This window comes from Myotis brandtii, unplaced genomic scaffold (assembly GCF_000412655.1).
Source record: "Myotis brandtii unplaced genomic scaffold, ASM41265v1 scaffold420, whole genome shotgun sequence".
NCBI lineage: Eukaryota > Metazoa > Chordata > Mammalia > Chiroptera > Vespertilionidae > Myotis > Myotis brandtii.
Genome location: NW_005366109.1, coordinates 545,047 through 567,399, shown reverse-complemented (window position 1 = coordinate 567,399; position 22,353 = coordinate 545,047). Strand labels below are relative to the sequence as shown.

The following is a 22,353-nucleotide window of genomic DNA, read 5'->3' as shown; positions in this document are numbered from 1 at the left end:
GGGGGGGTGGTGGGTCGGCCCGGTGGGGGTTGGAGGAGGGGCCTAGGGAGGCGTGAAGGGTAAGGGCGCCGCTAGCTTGGGAGACGCGAGGGTCTTGGGAGGCCCCTGAGGGTACCGGGCGCTGAGGGGTCTGAGGAAGGAACCGGATGCTGGAGGTTCGGGGGGCAGCAGAGATGGGAGCCGGGGGCGGGGGGCGCAGCAGAAATGGGAGCCGAGGAGGGGAACTCCGGAGGGAAGAGACGCGGAGGGAACCGGGGCCCCGAGAGGGGGCGGGGCAGGGAATGAGGTCCTGCAGGGAGACCTTCATTGAGGACCCAGAGGGGCGGGCAGTGGAGGGGGGCACAGAGGGGTCGAGGCCTGCAGATGAGGGACCCTTGCAGGTTAGGGAGCCCACACTGTTTCGTGTATCAGTAGTGGCTTAACTTTACTGCGATGGGACATTTTCCCTCTGGGGCCTGAGGCCTGTAACGAAACTTGCCTTGGGAACCTGTGGAAACTTGTAGAGGATCGTGCAGTGGCGGTGTCCCCAAATGGCTTACAAATAACTTGCTGCGCCCGGGCGGGTCGTTCAGTTGCCGGGAGTGTCCTCTCCTGCAACAGAAGGTGTGGGTTCGGTCAGGGCGTGTCATGGGAGTCTCTCTCTCTCAAATAAGTTTTTAAAATCCTCAGGTGAGGATTTAAAAAAATAAAAATAATTTGCTGCATGTGGGAGGGAAAGAAAATGGATGCATATGGATATAGCAGCAGCTACGTGCTACTTCGTTTGCATCCTCAGTTCATCCTCAGGACAAGCCTGTGAGATTTTTACAGACAAGAAAACAGGGTTCGAGGAGAGCCTAGTTGAAGCGTTGGAGGAGCTGAGAATCAGGTGATTTCTCTTCTAGTGCATCTTGTTGCTGATACGTTACAGTCCCTTAGGTCACCTCCCAGCGGTGACAGTCCCTCAGGTCACCTCCCAGCGGACAATCCCTCTCAGGTCACCTCCCAGCGGTTACAGTCCCTCAGGTCACCTCCCAGCGGTTACAGTCCCTCAGGTCACCTCCCAGCGGTTACAGTCCCTCAGGTCACCTCCCAGCGGTTACAGTCCCTCAGGTCACCTCCCAGCGGTTACAGTCCCTCAGGTCACCTCCCAGCGGTTACAGTCCCTCAGGTCACCTCCCAGCGGTTACAGTCCCTCAGGTCACCTCCCAGCGGTTACAGTCCCTCAGGTCACCTCCCAGCGGTTACAGTCCCTCAGGTCACCTCCCAGCGGTTACAGTCCCTCAGGTCACCTCCCAGCGGTTACAGTCCCTCAGGTCACCTCCCAGCGGTTACAGTCCCTCAGGTCACCTCCCAGCGGTTACAGTCCCTCAGGTCACCTCCCAGCGGTTACAGTCCCTCAGGTCACCTCCCAGCGGTTACAGTCCCTCAGGTCACCTCCCAGCGGTTACAGTCCCTCAGGTCACCTCCCAGCGGTTACAGTCCCTCAGGTCACCTCCCAGCGGTTACAGTCCCTCAGGTCACCTCCCAGCGGTTACAGTCCCTCAGGTCACCTCCCAGCGGTTACAGTCCCTCAGGTCACCTCCCAGCGGTTACAGTCCCTCAGGTCACCTCCCAGCGGTTACAGTCCCTCAGGTCACCTCCCAGCGGTTACAGTCCCTCAGGTCACCTCCCAGCGGTTACAGTCCCTCAGGTCACCTCCCAGCGGTTACAGTCCCTCAGGTCACCTCCCAGCGGTTACAGTCCCTCAGGTCACCTCCCAGCGGTTACAGTCCCTCAGGTCACCTCCCAGCGGTTACAGTCCCTCAGGTCACCTCCCAGCGGTTACAGTCCCTCAGGTCACCTCCCAGCGGTTACAGTCCCTCAGGTCACCTCCCAGCGGTTACAGTCCCTCAGGTCACCTCCCAGCGGTTACAGTCCCTCAGGTCACCTCCCAGCGGTTACAGTCCCTCAGGTCACCTCCCAGCGGTTACAGTCCCTCAGGTCACCTCCCAGCGGTTACAGTCCCTCAGGTCACCTCCCAGCGGTTACAGTCCCTCAGGTCACCTCCCAGCGGTTACAGTCCCTCAGGTCACCTCCCAGCGGTTACAGTCCCTCAGGTCACCTCCCAGCGGTTACAGTCCCTCAGGTCACCTCCCAGTGGTTACAGTCCCTCAGGTCTCCTCCCAGCGATTACAGTCCCTCAGGTCACCTCCCAGTGGTTACAGTCCCTCAGGTCTCCTCCCAGCGATTACAGTCCCTCAGGTCACCTCCCAGTGGTTACAGTCCCTCAGGTCTCCTCCCAGCGATTACAGTCCCTCAGGTCACCTCCCAGCGGTTACAGTCCCTCAGGTCACCTCCCAGATGTTACAGTCCCTCAGGTCTCCTCCCAGCGATTACAGTCCCTCAGGTCACCTCCCAGCGGTTACAGTCCCCTCAGGTCACCTCCCAGCGGTTCCATCCTTGATTGGGCACTTTGGGAAGCAACCAGTCGATGTTCCTGTCTCACAGCGATATCTCTCTCTCTCTCTCTCTCTCTCTCTCTCTCTCTCTCTCTCTCTCTCAGAATCAATTAAGAAAACATGTTCTCCAGTTAGGATTAAAAAACAGAGACAGGGTAATAGTCTTCTTGAGCTTCCTATCAGTTCAGTGCTTCTCACAGTTAAGGCTGCATTAAGAATCATTTGTAGAGCTTTTTACAATGGAGGGTTGAATTCTCCCCTGCCTGGAGTAATTCAGTAGGACATGTGTGTGTTTGTGTGTTTGTGTGTGTGTGTGTGTGTGTGTGTGTGTGTGCGGTTTTGGGGGATTGGAGGACTGTTATTTTTATCAAATAATTTGGTTTTTTCTATTGATTGATTTGAGAGAGAGAGAAACATTGATTTGTTGTTCCACTTATTTATACAATCATTGGTTGATTGTTGTGTGTGCCCGGACTGGGGGAACCCACAACCTTGGAATATTGGGACGATGCTCTAACTAAATGAGCTACCCGGCCAGGGCCAAGTCAGATGCTTTCAACAAGCTACACACACCATGCTGAAGCAGGAGGTTTTAGTACCACCTCTTGAGAAACATCAGCCTACTTGGTAGAAAAAAAAAGGTTGATAGAAATAGGAATCTCCTTCTGAAAGAGAATAATAGATGGTAAATGAGAAGGCACTGTGTAGTGGGACGAGCATAGACTTTATAGTCTGTATTAGGACATGGTAAGCTGCTATAACAGGAACCCCCCCAAAATCAGTGGTTTTAAGAACAAGAAAAGTTTTTTTTCTAAAATGCTAGAGCAGGGATGGGCAGACATTGTTTCTAAGGTTCAGATAGTAAATATTTTAGCCTTTGTGGGCCATATGGTCTCTGTTGCAACTACAGTTGATCCTCATTATTCATAGAGTCTGTATTTGTGAATTTGCCTACTTGTTAAAATGTATTTGTAACCCCCAAATCAATACTTAGAGTGCTTTTGCAGTAAGTCACAGACAAACTCAAAGCAGTAAAAAAGTTGAGCACTGGCTGGTGGTGTTCAGTGGTTACAGCATCCATCCACGCACCAAAGGGTCACGGGTTCAATTCCCGGTCAAGGGCATACACCTGGGTTTCAGGTTCGATCCCCAGCCCCAGTGAGGTCAGGTGCTGAAGGCAACCAATCAATGTGTCTCTCACATCGATGTTTCTCTTCCTCCTTCCCTTCCACTCTCCCACACTGTTCCTCCCACTGTCTCTAAAAACAGTGGAAAAAGTATCCTCAGGTGAGGGTTAACAAAAAAAAATTGTGGTCACTGGAGGCCTACAGATCCCACTAAGTTTGAACAAGGTAGTGTTCTGCCTTCTTATTTTAGTTATTTTTCTTTTTTAAAAATATATTTTTATTGATTTCAGAGAGGAAGGGAGAGAGAGATAGAAACATCACTGATGAGAGAGATCCCACACTGGGAATTAAGCCCACAGCCCAGGCATGTGCCCTGATTGGGAATCAAACCATGACCTCCTGGTTCAGAGGTCGATGCTCAACCTCTGAACAACACCAACCAGGCCTTATTTCAGTTCTTATATAGTAAACAAGTGTCCCTTTTTTGGTCTATTTAGTGCCACATTTTTTATAATTTTGTGCTTCTTGCTGGTGATTTTGCTGTTTAAAATGCCCTCAAGTGTAGTGCTGTCTAGTTTTCCAAAGTGCAAGAAGGCTTCATGTGCCTTACAGATAACATGTGTGTGTTATTTTGTTCAGGTCTGAGTTACAGTATTGTTGACTGTGTGTTCAATGTTAATGAATCAAGAATATATATGACAGTAGGCCTTTTTAAACAGAAATACACACAAAACAAGGTTTTTTATTGATCTGTTGATAATAATGATGTGACCGGAGGCTCACAGGGACCTAACCTGGTTCAGTATTTGCTCATTCATTTTTGGTGGCAGCTTTATAGAACGTAACTACCACAAATAACATGCATCAACTACACTCAGATAGGCTGTCTTAGCACAAAAGCAGCCATAGACAGTATGTAAATTAATGGGTGTGACTGTGTTCCAATAAAACTTTATTTACAGAACAGGTCCACAGGCTATAGTTGGCCAACCCCTGGTGTAGAGTACTAGGACAGTAGTGGTTCCGCTGTATTCCTTCCATCTTGTGGCTCTGCCTTCCCCTAGGTCCTTGTTGTAACCTCATGAATGAAACCAGGCCACACCCACTGGCTGGGAAAGAGAGAATGGAGAAGCACACCCGCTGTCTTAAGAGTCCTGGGCCTAAAGTGCCCATTTTCCATTGGCCAAAATGCAAGCTGAGAAGCGAGGCCTCACCTAACTGCAGGGGCAGGCTGGGAAATACATTCATCAGTTAGGAGGCCACATGCCCAACTACAGCCTGATTGCAGTGGAAGAAGGAGCTAGTGTGTTTTAGTGCAGTAGTCACCAACCTTTCAGACCTCACGGGCCACAAGTGGTCCACGGACCACCGGTTGGCGACCACTGTTTTAGTGGACATTTCACAGTCTACACAGATTGCAACTTACCTCACAGTGTGGTTTTGTGGATTAAATGAGGAAATCTATTTAAAGTGCCTAACAGATGCCTGGCAGTGTTATCCTATATAATAAAAGGCTAATATGCAAATCAGCTGAACAGCGGAACAACCGGTTGCCATGATGCGAACTGACCAACAGGAGGCAGACGCTCAATGCAGGAGCTGCCCCCTGGTGGTCAGTGTGCTCCCACAGGGGGGAGCACTACTCAGCCAGAAGCCAGGCTCACGGCTGGCAAGCGCAGCAGCGATTATGGGAGCCTCTTCCGCCTTCGTGGCAGTTGGACATCCTCTGAGGGCTCCCGGACTGTGAGAGGGCACAGGCAGGGCTGAGGTTCCCCCCAGTGCATGAATTTCGTGCACCAGGCCTCTAGTTATCAATAAGCAGTGTTCTGTATTAGCACCTTTGTGGTTCTTGTGGGTGTTTTTTATCATGACTAAGTCAACCCCCTTGTTTGGACTTTAGTTTTCTCATCTGTAACTTCACCAGGGTTTACAGACTCACTATGGTCAAATACAGATGACAGATGTCTTTTGTTTGGCTGACATGGTTTTTAAAATGCTTTGAATTTGGGGCGGGTCGGGGGATATCTAATACCACCTTATACCAGTCACATTTGCCAATATTTTTTTTTACCTGTCAATACCAATATACTAGTAGATATTTACATTTGCCATCTTGATCTCTAAGGTTACTTTTTGCTTGGATATTCTAACATTTGAGATCTGTAACTGTGCACCTTAGAAAAAGCTTGGCATCTGACTGTCTCCTCACCTTATTCGTCCATTGCCCCCAGCGGGTCTGAGTATTGAATGTGCACTGATGCTCAGTAGCAGTAGATATTGTCCTCATTAAAAGTTGTGTGCTTAGAGCCAATGAAGTGGTGATTTAATCAGAAATGTTTGTTAATCTGACCAGGGCAATAAAACCCCCACAAGTGAGTGATCTCAGCACCTGCAAACAGTCCCCACTTGTTGTAATGAAGCAATTACTGAGCGGGCAGCACTCACCCCGAGGGCTGGCTTGGGCCAACTGTATGGGGCAGTCACCTTGTAGGACAACCAAGGCACCTCCTAGCCTCCCCCACTCATGGCTACTCATGAGACCTTCTTATCCAACTCATTTGCCACCTTGTGAGATTTCAGAGTTGGAAAAAACTGGCTATGCGTTTTAACTTCTGAGAGTTCATTCTGAAGAGCAAGAAAGAATTACAGTTCAGATGAGAAATCACCATTCTCTGGTACTGATTTTAATGCTAAATGGGAGGAGGGGGGAGTTGTATTTCAGTCAAAACTGATAGGCGGGTTCTGGCTGAGGGAAAGGTTGCATTTCAGTATAAAGTGATAGGATTTTGGCTGGTGTCAAACCTGTTTGTTTTTAAACCTCTGGTAGTGATGAGCTGTTACTTGGTCCTTGTGCTTTTCTTTCAAAACTGGACCCTTCAACTTAATGTCTGTAGATGTTTTAGCAGACAGCTGTCTTAACAGATGTGCAGTGTCTTAGTTGACATCTTAAAGGAGATACTTGGTTGGATCTGTTCCCTAATACAAAAACATATCAGTTTGTAAAGCTTTTGGCTACAGGTTACAGAAAACTGACCTCAAGTGACCAAACCAGGACGGGAATGTCCGACCTGAGGGCCGGATGAGGCCCATGAAATCATTTGGTCTGGTCCGGCCAAGGCATTAGGGGTGAGTTAATTAAATGTTTGACCAAATAGAGCAGGCTAATTTTTAAGTTGATAATTTTGAATGGCCCACAAATGTTTATATATCCAGTGACCCTTGGCCTAAACAAATAGGAGGATACTCCCCCCTGCCCCCCGCCCCCAAAAAAAACCAGAAAATTTGGAGATTGGTGGCATTGGTTCTAAAGCGCAGCTATGTCAGGGCTGGTATTTCTGCTTTCTCTTAGCTGTTTCTTCGTAGTCACAAGATAGCTGCCCAAATTCCATTCATCATATCCAACTTCAAATAAGGAAGAAGGAGAAAGGAACTACAACACTCTTTGTGCCTTTTATAAGCAAAGCATAAGCCCTCCCCAGAGTCTCTTAGCAGACTTCTGGAACATCTTATTGGCCAGAACTGGGTCAGGACCACTCCTAGCTGCAGTGAGGCTGGTAAACATCTGTTGATCTTTTCTCACTTCTGTAATGGAGTCAGACAAAGAAGGGGGTTGGTAATCGATGCTGTGTTGGCCAACTAATAGTATCTGCTGTAGGGAATAAAAGTTAATGGTAGTCGTTTAGAATTTACTGGAATCCTTATCAGAAAAAGAGGCCCAGATCAGTGACAATTAAGTTGAGGTGGTAGGTTGAGAGGAGAAAATGGCCTAGACAGGATGAGCGCCAGAGGAAGAAGCCTTGACACTTACAATTATCTGTTTCATGTCAGTCCCGCTGTAAGCTCCCTGAGGGGAGGGGGGGCAGACGCACTGAGTGTGGATGAAGGCAGCCTCAGCTCTGGAGCTGACAGAGCCTACCAATTTTCTGAGACAAGGGCTACAAGCAATAAATATCTACCCAATTGGCTTGAGTGGCTGGAGGAGGCACTTGAACCCTTGTCTCTGATACCTGGGCCTATCTGAGTGGTTTGCTGGTCAGAGGTTAGGAGGCCACAGTGGATCAGGCAGTTGGGTACTGCCCAGCCAGGGGCTGAGAGAAAGGCTGGCAACATGTGGAGACTGTTCAAGGGCCGCTGACCATTAAATGAGCCTCACCTGCTGCCAGGCACAAGCGACAGGTCAGCAGTGGGCAGGTGATTTCTCTCGGCAGCCTGTGTCTGGCTCCGCTCCACTTGACGGGGGTCAGGAGACTAAAACCTCATTACCTAACACGGCTGGATGTCAGCATGTGTGGAGTGGCTGTTTGCCAGCATCTTAATTAATGAATTCATAAGGCGCGGGGTAGATGCCAGTTCTTGAAAAATGCTTTCAGCCTTTCAGCGATGAAGAAGCTTTTGCTAATTTATCAAAAAATATATTTGGGGAAAGAAGAGAAAACAAACTCCAAACAACGTTCTGGCCAGGGACAGATGAAGGCTGCAGGCAGAGAGTGGCGTCTCTCCTGGCAACTGCTTGGCACACGAAGGTCTCGGGGTGTCTCGGGGCTGCGTGGGCTTCAGCAGGGACCCTCGTGTTCCTGACCCAGGGCCAGGGTGACTCTCGAGAGACACAAGCCCCTGGGCGCTCTGCTTCCCCTGAAAATTGTTCATTGATTAAAATTTGGAAAGGTTACCTGTCTTCATTGGCTCAGTCCCGGAGAGGAGCTTCTCACAGGGCCTGATCTTTGGGGAGCCATGGGTGGAGGATTTTCTGCCCCCACAGAGCCCTAGGAGCCTCCTCCACAGAAAAACACCCCTTAAGTAATGCCAGAGTAATCAGCCCTTTGGGGGTTGAAGCCACTCACCGGAAAAACAGGCCTGTGTCCCCCATGTGGCTTGGCTGTGTGGCCTGAGGCCCCAGATGGAAAGCCCAGTGCTCTTGCCAGAGACCATCTGGGCAGGTGGTGCGGCTCCTTTGCCGGATATAATAAACACCCGGGGCCTCCAGGCTGAAATGGGTGGATCTCCAGAACCCAGTTCCCAGGCTGCGGGCTGGAGCTGGGACAGCTCACACCACTCAGCTGTGAATTAACTCGTGAAAAGAAAGACTTAGATGCCTCTGGGGAAGGAAGGGCACATCAGGCCCACTAGCCCACCTTTTCCTTCTCCAAACGGGGTCTGGTTTTTTTGTTTTTAAGTTGAATTTATTGGGGTGACATTGGTTAAGAAAACCATACAGGTTTCAAGTGTACAACTCGGTAAAACATCATCTGCACACTGGACAGGGGGTGGGAGAGGTGGAAGTGGGCACACTGGGTCTGTTTTTGTGGGTTTGGGAAGGCGCTTGGGCAGTTTACAGTTTCGGGGAGGGTGCCTGGGGTGCTGCAGCCGGCAGGTGGAGGGTAATTGCCTTCATGAGGGCAGATGCTCGGCTCCCGTCTCACTGTCTCCCAGCAAATGGATCTGTCAGGTTCTTCCCTCACGGATCGTAGCTGTTATGTGGATAGAGACCAGCAAAGCCCTGGACACGTTTACTCAGAGCAGAGAATCTGTGGAGGCCAGATCGCAAGCTTGGGTGGACTTGGACCAGGACCTGGAATGGTTTCCACAGAGCCCTTCTTTGTCATGAATGTTTTCACGAGGGGTTTTAAAGAAGGAGCATGAGTTCTGGAGCAGAAAAACTCAGATTCCTGACCCCACTTCTGCCACTTCCCAATCACATAACCTTGGGCTGGTTGCTTAAAATCTCTATGCCGGGTGTTAGCTTCTCTCTAAAATGGGGGCAGTCCCTTTCTTGTAGAGTTGATGTTGACCTTGGGTAGCATATATGAAGCTGCCCACAAACTGTCTAGCCCAGGGTGTAAGGAGTGGAGGCTGCACCCAGGAGCTAAGAGTGGCTCAGGGCTTTCTTGATGTAGGCTGGTGGCTAGCAGCCCAAACTCGGACTGTCTGGCTCTCCATGGACTGGCTGTGTGAGCCTGGCCGATTCCTTCATCTCCATGGCCTGAGTTTCCTCAGCTGCAAAATGTGGATACTAATAACACTGCTCATTTGGGGTTATTGTGAGCGTCCCACGAGGGGATCGAGAGGAGCGCAGAAGTGCCTGCACATGGCGCATGTGCAGTGGTGCCTCTCCTGGGCGGTTGTGGTTTAGTTTGTGTGGACCGTTGGCCTCCATGAGGCAGCTTTGACTCCTTCTGTGCCATCTAGACATACAAAACTTGATTTGAGTTGGGCTCAGATACCGCAGCACCATGCTTTTTAGTAGATCTTGGTGCCCAGCAAGGACCTGGCCAGGCAGGTGCAGGATGTGCCCTGTAACCACTGCCTGGCTCCTGGGGTGAACTCATTCCCAGCCACTTTTCTCACCGGTTGGGAGCTCCCGAGAGCAAGGCCAGCAAGACCGGAAATGACTTCCTGAACTAGAAAGCAGTGGCCAGTGCCAAGCCCTGAGGGTGCCTCTGCCCTTTCCCAGAAGAAAGCTTGGCCCTAAACAGTGGCAACTTAGGGAGCGGGCAGGGAGCCCCTCCCAGAGTGTCAAGATGATCAGGGGAGCACCAGTTAGCCACCTTCAAGAGGGGAAGCTTCCATAATGGTGCCACAGCCTATGGCTCGTTCTTGTCAGCAGAATAAAAGCTGCATGCCAGGCCCTGGTGGCAGCCAGGCCTGGAGCTGGCCCCGTGGGGCCTGACCCGACCAGTGTGCTGGGCAGTTTGTGTGTGAGCTGACACTCATGTTTCTTGCCCCCAAAGAGGTCTCATTGAGGACTTTAATTCCAGGAGGCTCCATACTCCTGAAAAGATGCCTCACGGGAATTTGAGACGAATTTTACAGTTTCTCTTAACACAGTGGTTTTATGGCATATGGGACCCCAGGGAGACTTCCTTAAAGCTCTGAGAATAAGGTGTTATTCCCCAAGTCAGATGGCAGAGGGGATTTTGCTTAGTTGCTGGGGGTTTCTGAGCTGTCATCAGAGCGCCTTGGAGCTGCATCTGAAGGAGGGGCCTCGAAGGCCACCGGGAGAGTCCCTGCCCCTGATGACTGAAAATGAACAGCCCTTTTTTTCCTTGGCATCTGCCAGCAGGAGCAATGGCCACACTTGGCTGGGGTCATGGCCCATGGTGACCTTGACTGCTGGACTGACTTCAAATCTTAACATTCTTCTGCAGGAAACATCCCTGCGTCTGTGGAGGATCCTTGGCCTCATACTTCTCGCTGAGCCTGCTCCTCTGCTCACTCTCAAAGCCACCCGCCAGGCACCCAGTCCGCAGTCTGTGCTTGGATAGGAAGGCAGTGGTTCTGTGGCAGAATTACTCGTGGGCCTTTCCCATACAGTACAGACTTCCTGGATCCTGGCTCCAGGCCTTCTCTAGATGGTCAGCTCCCTCCTCCTTGAGGAATGCTCCTTCCCACTTCCTACCTTATAGACCTCGTTTTCCCTCCTTTCTCCTTCTCCCCTCGCAGCTCTCCATCTTCCCTGTCTAGGCTCAGGCCAGCAGTCCCCAGGGCAGGTTTTAGCCACTGCTGGTCTCGGGGTCAAATTACAGACTTACCCACCAGGACACCCTGCATACTCACCACTGACTGCTTGGTCCTTTAACTGCTTGCATATGAGTTTCCACAATACCTACCGGGCACAGTTTGCTAACTTGTAGGGAGCTCACACCACTGCCTTTTTTACTTCCTTGGGTTACTTTGCAGCCATGCTGCACCTGCTGTCATCTTAGTGACTTAGTGTTCATTTTCCTGTATAAAAATGGGCACTTGGTCTTCTGAATATAAACGTAATGTATGGACACTTCTTAATGTTATTGTACATCGGGGGCCCCCCGTACTGTCTGAATGAGTTCCCTGTCTCAGTCCCCTCCTTGGCTGTAACCATTTGCCTGTGACAGTCATAGCCAGCATTGCTACCCATCTACAGCGCCAAGAAAATCCCAGCACTGGAGCCAGTCTTGGGCCGCCACACTCCTCCTGCTAATTATCCTGCTATCCAGCATGTGTCCTGGGAGTCTCCATGGCCTCCAAAGTGTAACTCTCCCCACTAGTGTTGGTTTGATCTCTTATGATGGGGCCTCTTTCTGCCTTAGTCCTGGGGCTTCGCATTCCTGCTCCCAGCTTAGCTGGGTGCCAGGACCCATAGAGCCATGGTGTGGGTGAACCGAGGCTCCACCTGCCATTCCATGTCTCCCCAGAGTGCCCAGACCACATGAGTCTGTTTTGCCCTTAGCCACTGCTGTCAGCCTGTCATCCTTGGGTTCCACCAGGCCCAGCCTCTACAACCTGGTGCTGGCTCCAGGGCCCCAGCCCAGCTTCTCCCCAGGCCAGTGACAAAGTTCCGAGTATGCATGTCCTGAGCCAGCTGGATGGGCTGGCCTGTGGAGGCCTTGCTGTCCTGATGGCCTACCCTGCAGTCTCCACCCCTGAACTCCCCGCTGACTCAGAGGATGGCCATATCCAGCCAGAGGGGTTCCTCTTCCCACTGCTACCGGCCAGTGGCCAGGGCAGATTTGTCCATCAGCCCCACACACATCCAGCTCCTTCTCTTCCTCTTGCCACAAATTAACTTTTCTTTTTATTCCCCAAAGATCCAGTGAAAACTTCTCTGATGATAATGGTAGCAAATACTTCCTGAACCACTATGTGCGTTGAGTACTGTTCAAGCACCTTACATGTATTGCCTCACATCATCCTCACATCCTTGGGAATATGAAACATGATCTTTGTTCTACAAAGATAGGATTAAGGAATATGGCACGTGAGCGACAAGCTGAGGCACCTGGGTGCAGGCCCCACTCCACGTGACCACACTTGTCAGGAGCCACAATTTCAGGTTTCTAGGCACTTGGGCTTCCAACTGCTTGCCCAGCTTTGACTCTTATGTTTCTAGAATCTTCTTGCCATTTGTCTCCTTATTCTGGTCATAAGCCCTGTGTCTTCTCTCCTGAGCCTTGCTATCTTCTCGGTTGCCTTCAGCCTGCCGGCAGAGTGAAAGCTAAGGACTGCAGATTTGCAGGGACTCTGCAAAGAGCATAATCCAGGTGCGTGTCATTGAGAGTTGACTGAAAATCTAACTAGGGTCTTCTTTAAGGCCCACTTTCTGAGTCTTCTGCCCCATTTCTGGGCCCATCTTGTCAGTTCTACTCTGTAGCCACCACTCCTGACTCCAGTCACAACTAAAAGATGCATCCTGACCCTCCCTCCCAGCCTTCTCTGCAGCCAAAGGTCACGTGGAATCTCTGCACCCATTATTACAGCTGCCCGAGAGCCAGCTTCTGCTTCAGCAAGTGCTGCAGGGGTTTGCCAGCAGAGTCACCTTCTGCGGATGGGTGAGCGGCCTTCTAAGAGCCAGCCAGCTGCCTGACAGCCTCAGCCTCCCCCCACTCAGCCCACACCCAGCAGCTGGGTTACAAAGAAGGGGAACTTGCTATTTAGAAGAGAGTCAGAAAGAGCTGTCAGCAGGACATAAATATTCATAGAGGGAGGTTAGAACTTGAGTCCCTAAAACCTTGATTTGTGTTCATCTGTTTAAGCCTCATTAAAAAGTAGTAAATGAAAGTGGGGATATTCAGTGGAACTGCAGAGAAATTGGGCTTGTTCAGATAAAGGCCTCCGACTGCCAGCTCCACAGGCCCTGCCCGGAGCACAGCAGCAGATTGGCTTGGCCACTTGCAGCTTGCCAACCTCAATTTAAAGATTTTGCTTAGCATGAGTTCCTGGCCTTGCTCCGGGCCAGTTAGCGCTTGTTTGGACACCTGATAGCCTTCTAGAAGTGTTTAGGGATGGAAATCCCCAAACTTTTCCTTCCCAGAATGACATGCAAACCACGGCCTGGCCCAAGGGGTGGCAGGGAGAAATCTAACCAAGGACTAATACTGCACTAGGTGATCCACAAAGGCCATATCTATGTGCATGACAGTTGCTTCTCCTAACTTCTCCCAGCTTCTTTGGGCACAAGTGGAGGCTTTCAGTGACCATTGCTACATGAGGCCTAAATCCATCCCAGCTCCTGGGCCCCAGCCATGCCCAACCCTACTCCATGGCTACAAAGACTGCAGTGGGCCAGGCCTGTGGTCACAAAGGAGACAAATGGCCAACATGCTTCTAGGACAGGAGCTACAAAGCCAGCCCTAGGGGCCAAGCAGGCACATATATGAGTGCAATGGGTCCATCTGGGCCAGACTTGAACCCCAAACTCCAAGTTTACACCCTCTGCCCTCGGGGCTCCCAGCATCTGGGAAGATGAGGTTTGTACACACGAAGTTGGAATGACAGTACATGCTCAGCCTCATGAGAGGACTGACTATTTGCTGGGGGCAGGAGGCAGTACCCCTCCAGCAGAGGCCTCATGGAGGAGGTAGAGCTTCAAGAATTAAGCTTTGTGTAGGACCCAGCATGGAATTCGGTGTTCTGATTGGGGTTTCTATACCATGGAATGGAAACAGCAAATCTCAGGGTCCTGAGGGGCTGGGCTTTGTGTGTTGGGGGTGCTGCTATCAAGACCGGGCCTCATGGCTGCCTGAAGTACCTGCTTTCCCCAGCTCCAGCTCTGGTTCCACTGACCATCGGCATCAGCCGTGGCTGTTCCTGGAGCCTGGCTCCCCAGAGCTCATCTCCCTACAGCGCCTATTCTAGGATGGCCTTTGGCCTCCCCAGGCACAGGCCCTGTCTCCTGGTTGGGGCTGTTTCCCAGGACAACCGTCCCTTTGGTGCCCATTAGCAGAGAAATGACACAATTAACCAGGCAATTAACTCAACGCGATGCAGTTGCTCCCTCCCACAGGACCCTGTTTCCGGAGGCAGAGTTGGCAGCAGGCTGGGCTGCAGGAAAGGGGATAGATGGTACATCATCTGTGCCAGGCACTGGGATGAGGGAAATGGCTGACCCAGGATGGGTGCTGGCCAGGGAGAGGGGCAGCAGGCCTAGGGACTTAAGTGCAACTCCGACACTGGCTTGACCACAGGCCTGGGACTTGGATTCGTACTTGTGATCATTGGTCCCGCCTCTTCAGGGGCCACTCTAAAAGGGACTGGAGCAGGGAATTGACTAAGATCCTAAGAGGGGAGGGGTGTTTCGCTCTGACTCCTCAGAGAATTGTTTGGGGGCCCTTTCTCCCATTTGTGAAATAGAGGTCATAGTTGCTATCCTTCCCAGGGACGTGGTGAGAATGAGTTAAGTCAGATGGAAAATTGAGCATTACCGGGCCCTCTGAACCTTCCCATCTAGGCTCCTGTCAGCAGGGCAGTGGTTCAAGAAGAGCAAGCCAGTCCCAGGCCCAGAGAGGTGGCCATTTAGACAGACATCTGGGGACAGATGGACACAGATGAACTTTCAAGGCCAAATGCATGATACCAGGACCCAGGGTTTATTTTATCAAGTGTACATCTCTGAAATTATAACCAAAACAAATAAGAAAACTAATAACTTTGGCAACCAACCTTTCAGAAGCAATTTTGCCCCACAGGTTACAGCTACCTTGATGATGGGCAATACTTTGCCTCAAGAACCCAATCAGAAAGAAACAGAAGTTTTTGAGCTGCATTTTTTTACACTCAATACTTTGTATTGGTTCTCATGGTAAAATATATATTCTTACAACTTAGACTAGTTTAACATCAGTGGGAAAATACCTCTGGTTCTGCCCCTCGGTTTCTACCACCCACCCCTCACGTGCGTGGGGTGCTTTGGAGAGGCCGAGCCTTCCCAGAACATCTCGTTTCATTCCAGGATACCCTTGCGTGGCTGGCGTCTGCCATGTTCAGGGCGGCTGTGAGGCCCTGAGCAACACCCCCGGCCATTTCCAGTGGGGCTCAGGCTGTACCACATGGAGGCCGAGGAGAGCATAATAGAAATGTTAGGGATGACAGGGCTTCCTCCTCCCCATCCCAGAACCCTGCCTATTTTGGAAGGTGGAAGGCTCTGCTGCCCTCTCCAGCGGCTGGTGTGCTGTGTTTCAGATCGATGGGCTGGAGGAGAAGCTGTTGCAATGTCGGAGGGACCTGGAGGTGGTGAACTCCAGGCTCTATGGGGCGGAGCTGAGCCCAGAGGCCAGGTAATGCTCCTGCCCCACCTCCCGCCCTTCTTCAGCCCTTCATATCTAATCTGGGCCCCTCCACCTGCCACAGAGACCTTGGCCCTTGTCCAACTTGCCCTGGAGTGCCAGCTGCCCCTTGGGTGGGAAGGAAAAGGCTTGAGCCACAAAACTCCTCCCCCCTCACAGGAAGTCTCTGGAGAAGGAGAAAAACAGCCTGATGAACAAAGCCTCCAACTATGGTAAGAAAGTTCCCTTTCGTTACCAGCCCCACCCTCCAGTCCCAGGGTCAGGAGGGACAGACGGCCCAGGGAGCCCACGAGGTGACAGGAATCCAGGGGGCTCTTCAGGAGGGGTCAGCCCCCAGGAGGCTATAGGAACCCACTATCAGCCCAGCAGCCTGGAAGAAGAGCAGGTCTGTTCCTTTGTTCCAAGGGAGATAGAGAGGCCTGTGGGTCTGTTCTTCCTGGGACGAAGGTATGACAGTAGCCAGGCCCAGAAAATATTCTCACATCCACCCAGACTTGGGAGGGCTGTTTTCCCTGTCCCCCGCCACCATCTCCCCCACCCCACCCCCCGCCAGGAAAACCCTGTGATGGGAGTCGGGGCCTTGGGGACCTTGAAGGAGGATGAACTTGGGTGCCCTGAAGGGCTACTGGAGTGGAGCAATGCTGCCACCTTCTGGGTGCTGGGGGCACAGCCGGGTAGAACCCTGGCAGGGCACTGAGCTAGAGGGAGGGCAGCTGCTGGGCCCACCACCACCCCTTCCGCCCTCCTGCCCCTGCCTGCTGATCCGCAGAGGCTCATCCAACTTGTCTGTTCTGTTCTCCCTGAGGGGCCAAACCTGGCCTAGAACCAGCCCAGAACAGTCCACATGGCAGGGAACCTTCCAAAGGGACCGATTTTGAAGAAACACTCAGTGTGTGCAGTGCATGTGCACACACCCCTGCCTGAGCCTGGGCTCAGTCTGGCCTGCCCAGAGCTGGTCTGCAGGATCTCCCTGCTCCCTCTCACAGGCAGAGGCGGGACATCAGTGCCCTCCACCCTAGCAATTTTCACACAAAATCACAGCATCCCCACTGAGACAGTGTGGCTGCAGAGGACTGGCTTCTGCCAGAGGTGAGCCCAACTACCTCACGGCACAAACTGCCTCCTCTTAGTGTCCCTCATTTGTTGGCTGGGCGTCCAGCAGAGGGCACGGAGCCCACCCAGTGCCAAGTGGAGGGACTCACCTGGTGACGCCATGCCACCACATAGCTTGGCTTTCACATGTGGCCTTTTGGTGACCCCTCACACATTCCATCCTCAACTTCAACTGCATTTGAAGAGAAATGGTTGAGTAGCATTGTGTTGGGACTTTTGGAGGCTGGGTGGGATCTGTAGCCAAAAGGTTGTGACGATCAAGGACAGAGTCCTTTTCATGGATAAGGAAGTGGCTGGCAGGGAGCAGCTCGGCCCTCAGCAGTGTGTGTACCCACTTGTGGGAGAGGCAGAGGCAGCTGAGAATAGCAGATGGGCCTAAACTTCCTGTCCAACACCATTTTCTCCCAGAGAAGGAGCTCAAGTTGCTTCGGCAGGAGAACCGGAAGAACATGCTACTCTCCGTGGCCATCTTCATCCTCCTGAGCCTCATCTACGCCTACTGGCCTATGTGAGCCTGCGATTTCTCCAGTCAACAGCCCAGTCACAGCCAAGCAGGCCCTTTAGGACTCAAGAGGACCAAGGTACAAGGGCATTTCTACCCCACCAGACACTGAGCAGGGCTTCCTGTTGGCTCAGCCCCTCCTGCCTCCGCTCCTGGTCTCCAGGACTGTGCCGGCTCCTCCCTTAGCCCAAGGGAGAGGCAATAAAGAACACCCAGGCGGCTGTGTGCTGAGTAAATGTCACGTCTGACTGCAGCTGGGGGTGCGGGGGAGGGGGGCGGCGGCACTCAGGAACCAAGGAAGAAGAGATGTTCAAGGGAAAGCTCTTGGCTTAGAACTCAGAAGGGGGGTTGTGAATGTGAGCCCTCAACTTAAGTAGGGAATAAAGACAGCGGGAAGCACTCCCCAAGCCTGAACTACACTGAGAGCCATTTCCAGGGCTTGGGCATCATGCCACGTGCCCACCACCCCCACCAAACACGTTGTCATGCCCTGCCTGCAACTATGGCAGGAAAAAGGTAGCCTGTGCAGCGAAGGGCAACTGGGGACTTGAAGTGGTCGCTTGGCAGTCCTACGGAGGCAAGGAGTTAATCCGTCTTGAAGAGGCAGCCAGGCTGGCGAGGTCTGGCGGAGTGAGTGGGCTACAAGAGCCATGGTAATGACCAGACTGACTTATGGTGACAGTGGGCAGTAAATCAGGCGGGGTCTGCTGGGAGAAGCGGTAGAGGTGGGGCCGACAGGATCGGGAGGCAGGAGCCGCAAACACAGACATCACAAGCTGCCTCTGAGCACATCCCCCAACCTGAGTCCCAGCACAGGGCCCAGGATGCCGTGTGGGAGGCTGGAGCAAGGTAGACAGAACAGGGCAACCAAAAGGGTGAAGGGCTTAGGAGCTGAGATCACCCCAATTAGGTAAGTAAAACATGGAAAGGAGCTGCCCTGGGAGCTCAGGGAAGGACCATGAGGCCAGGGAGAAGGAGCCAGGTAAAGTGCAGGCAGGCTCTAGATCAGCGGTTCTCAACCTGTGGGTTGCAACCCCTTTGGCAGTCAAACGACCCTTTCACAGGGGTCACCTACGAATATCAGATATTTACATTACGGTTATAACAGTAGCAACATTACAGTTATGAAGTAGCAACGAAAATAATTTTATGGTTGGGTCACAACATGAGGAACTGTATTTAAAGGGCCAGAAGGTTGAGAACCACTGCTCTAGAGGCAACCAGCAGTGATGGGACTGGGGAAGGAACTAGCCTGGACCGGAGTGGGAGGTGCCCTCAGCACCTGCGTGTCTCCCACCCCAAGCACAGCCCCCAGTGCAGGCACAGGAAGGAGGGATGCTGGCTGGGGGTTGGCACAACCATCTCTCCCTCCCTTCTTCCTCTGGTCTAGTGGTACTAATTGGTCTGACACCTCTGTTATTTTAGTCACAGACTGATCCTGGATTGTCACAGTATCACCAGAGTGAGCTGTGTGATTTATGTAAGGGGGAAAGTGCCTCCCTACCCTGCTGGGCTGTAGGTTCATTCATCCTCCCATCCTGGCTTCTAACAGAAGCTGCATAATTTGCCGACTTCCTTGGGCCCCTCTCTGGCAGCAAGCAGCAGCTCTGAGAGCCCTGAGCTTGGACAAGGCTCCGATTAAACAAACCCTCTCTTCTTCCAGCACAACTTCCTCCCCTTCACCTTCAGCCCAAGCTGTTTTATCTAAGCCAGTCCCAGACCAAACACCGAGGACAACCAGCAGCAGCCCCAGCACAGAGCCACACAGGCCTTAAAAATATGTTTATCTTTAATGATCCAAGATTTTGCAAGACACACATATACCCAGAACTGGGTGGAAATACAACATTTTAGCAGTGCTGCTGCCAACCTGGGGGTCAGGGAAGGGGGGGGAAGCAGGAGAGCTGGGTACTGGCTGGAGACACACCCCCACCGCAGGGTGGAGCCAATTCCAACCTGACAGGGAGCCTCAGTGCCCTATCTCCATGGAAACCAGTCTAGCACTGGGAGGGGGCCCTAGGGAGCCTGTATGAACGTCTCTGGCGGGTATTTCCCATTAAAAACAACCACCAGTGCCATCCCTACCCAAAGCTACTGCCCAGCTTCACCTCTTCCCCCTCAGCCAACACCAGAGAATGGCAAAAGTGACTGTACCCCCTACGGGGAAGAAGGGAAGGGTAGCAAGGTGGCTGTGGCAAATGAAGTACCCTCTGTTGCAGTGGGGCCACTGCTGCTGGGGCACAGAAAAAGGCAGGGCTTCGAGGGTGCTTCCTCCCCTTCTAGAGCTGCTCAAGGTTTGGATCAAAAGGGGATGGGGCCCAGGAAGGCTCTACCACCCCAGGAGGCAGTCACATCCACTACCACAGACAGTGCTACCTGCATCCTGGTGTGGTGTCAGGGGCGTGGCCACACACCTCCCTTCCCGGCCTGCGGGACTGTCAGAGGTCCAGGCTGAGAACTCCAGGGAAGACCAAGACAGGGTTGGGGGGACAAGACAAGAAAATCTTCTCCAACTTGGCATCAAAACAGAGCAAGTTCAAAGAAACAAAACCTTGATTTGTACAGCAGGTGCTCCTGGCCAGCTCCTGACAGTGGCCTCACCCACTAAGGGTTGGCCCAGTAAAAAGTTGGGCAAAGCTGGGGCATGGCCACCCTCAGGGCAGTCACAGAACTCAGAAAAGTGAGTCTACAGGATACAGGAGAGAACAGCAGAGCCAAAGCCCTGCTGCTCTGACACGTCCTCCGCAGCCCCACGTGCCCTGGGCCCTGACCGCACACCACGTAGGAGCAGCGTCATTCAGGCTGAGTCCTCGCAGGGGAGACAGTTCCCAGGCAGGTCTCCGGGGAGGAAAGTCTGAAAGGTGTCCCAGAAGGAACATGTGAGTGTCCTCTGATGGCCCCCGACTGAGCTCTTCAGGGGAGATGGAGAGGAGACCATCCACCCCTCATGGCCAGGCTGTGCTCCCCTGTCCCTTTCGAGAGGGGCCCAGGTAGAGCACCCTAACTCTGAACAGCAGGGCGGTCAGTAGGAGTGGGCGTCCCCGGGCCCTCAGGCGCTGTGCGTCTGGATGAAGGAGAGGACATCCTCCTTGGATAGCTTGTCCGGGTCCTGGGGCTTCTGGGAGTCATGTACACGGATGCCATCCCCCCACTCCCAGAAGAGTCGGCCATAGTAGCAGATGCTGGGAAGGAAGGAAATCAGAGGGCTGTAGCCAGAGATCAGGACCAAGAGATTACCACCCACCCCTGGCAACTGGTTTAGGGGATGAACTTAAGTGGGGAGGTCCCCACCCAGGACCCCAACCATCACAGCAGGTCCTGGCATCACTATTAAGGATGCCACTTGAGGGTCTTCCTTCTGGCAGCCAAAACCCCAGAAGGCTCCCGCTCCTCCTCACTTCCTAGGAAACCACCTTTTCCCAATAAACAGCTGCTGCTGCTGTTGGCATCCATCGGAATGGCTGCTTAAACCTACAATCAACAACCTGGCAAATGGACACTGAGTCCTGACAAGGACAGTTGGGACCCGGAGTTACGAGAGGCAGGGCTGTGGGCACTCGGCGTGTTCGCACCACCAGGACAGTGTCAGCAAGTCAGGGAAGCAGTGGCTGCTCCATGGGGCAGGTGCCCTAAGTGGGATCCTTCCCGGAACCCAGGACCCCCAACCATCCAGCAGGTCCTGGCATCCCTCTCTCTGAGCTTACTGCCCAGGCCCAGCCACGCCCTGGAGAGGCCGCCCTCCACACCCCTGTAGAGAGGAGTCTGGTCCTTGCTCAGAGGAGCCCCTGCATGGGCAGCAGTTGGTCCTAGTACCTGGGCTGTGCCCCAAAGGACTGGCTAGCATCCTGGCAGGAGTGCGGGGACTGCTGAGGGGCAGGCTACTTACTGAAATGGGGCAATGGCGTCTGCAGGGAGCTCAAAGGTAGAGCTCTTGGTTTTCTTGTTGTAGAAGAACTTCCTCTTAAAGCTTTTGCTGAATGCCATTGTCCACGGCTCTGAGGAAGAGGAAGAGCCCAGGAAGGACACAGTAACCAAGGGGGAACAGGGCAAGCCAACGCAGGGGTGTGCCCTCCTTCACTCTGTTCTTCCTTCCCTCCCCAACGTGCAGGCAGAGACCAGCCTGTGAGGACGCCGCCCCTCCAGCCTAAAGGGGCTCCAGAGGACGGCTAAGAGACTTAACCAGCCCACCCAGGCCTGCTAACTTGCACCAGGGCAACATCTGTGGGACCCCAGCAGAGGGCCCTGAAGAAGGGGGTTCTACAGGGCATGCAAATGGCCAAGCCGGACTTTCCGGATCTGCCGTGGCCCTCCGAGAACACCCCCTTCCTGCCATGAGGACACCACGTGCATATACGAGTTGGGCTCCTCTCTTCCCAGCCCAAACCTAACCCCAGGACCCACCATAGAACAGAAGCAGCTCAGGGCACACAATCCCCCCCCGACCCCACCCCATGCACCTCAAAGAAATGCCAGCCTGGCTGCTACCCACATTCAGAGGGAACCCCTAGCTCTGGCATAGGCAGGACCTGGGCCCATCACCAAGGGAGGCGGGGACAGAAAACAGTCGCTCATCACCCACCGTTCACTGTCCTGACGATGTAGAGACCAGTGGGCACAAAGTGCCTGTCGTCCCGCCCTGTGTAGCTGAGCTTTGGGGTGCCGCTGGAGCCCTTGATGATCTTCATCTCCAACCTGGTTCCCAAGCAGGCATGCGGGCAGGAAATGGAGTGTGTGCATGAGAAAGAGGAAGCCCTAGCCATAGTTTCTTGCTATCATCAAAATCACACCAACCACAAGAGTTTATCTTAGTTCAACTAGGAAACTGAGGCAGAGACATGAGTGAATTGCTCCAGCCACACAAGTGAGTCCAGTGCTGGGTTCGGAGCTCAGGCTTAGGCGCTGAACTCCCAACTAAGCAAAGGCAGGTGGGAAGGGACAGATGCCCCCGATAGATTGCTGTTGCTGGAGTTTCAGGGTGACACCAGTAAGGATAAGATCTGACACCACGGTTGCCACTGGTCTACTGACTACCACCCCTAACATCACTGTGGCCAGTACAGAGTTAACGCGAGAGCACTGAGAGCCGAGGCTAGAGCAGGTGCACACCCAGGATGTGACCCACAGGTCTGAGCTATCCTTCCCCTCCCCCCCCC

General features: G+C 52.8%; 2 protein-coding genes across 2 annotated transcripts in view; one reads left to right on the top strand and one right to left on the bottom strand.

The window, feature by feature from the left end:
* The window catches only part of CCDC167 (coiled-coil domain containing 167), a 17,685-nt gene extending 249 nt beyond the window's left edge, over positions 1-17,436 (top strand). The window contains exons 2-4 of the mRNA XM_005873786.2: positions 15,482-15,576; positions 15,745-15,797; positions 17,107-17,436. Of these exons, the coding sequence (XP_005873848.2) occupies positions 15,482-15,576; positions 15,745-15,797; positions 17,107-17,210 (252 nt within the window). The 3' untranslated portion in view covers positions 17,211-17,436. The remainder of the gene's footprint in view (positions 1-15,481; positions 15,577-15,744; positions 15,798-17,106) is intronic.
* A 1,535-nt stretch (positions 17,437-18,971) lies between these two features.
* CMTR1 (cap methyltransferase 1) overlaps positions 18,972-22,353 on the bottom strand; it is a 56,223-nt gene continuing 52,841 nt past the window's right edge. Inside the window, exons 22-24 of the mRNA XM_005873774.2 lie at positions 21,780-21,892; positions 21,087-21,195; positions 18,972-20,382 (exon numbers count right to left, since the gene is read on the bottom strand). Coding sequence (XP_005873836.1) covers positions 20,250-20,382; positions 21,087-21,195; positions 21,780-21,892 — 355 coding nt within the window. The 3' untranslated portion in view covers positions 18,972-20,249. The remainder of the gene's footprint in view (positions 20,383-21,086; positions 21,196-21,779; positions 21,893-22,353) is intronic.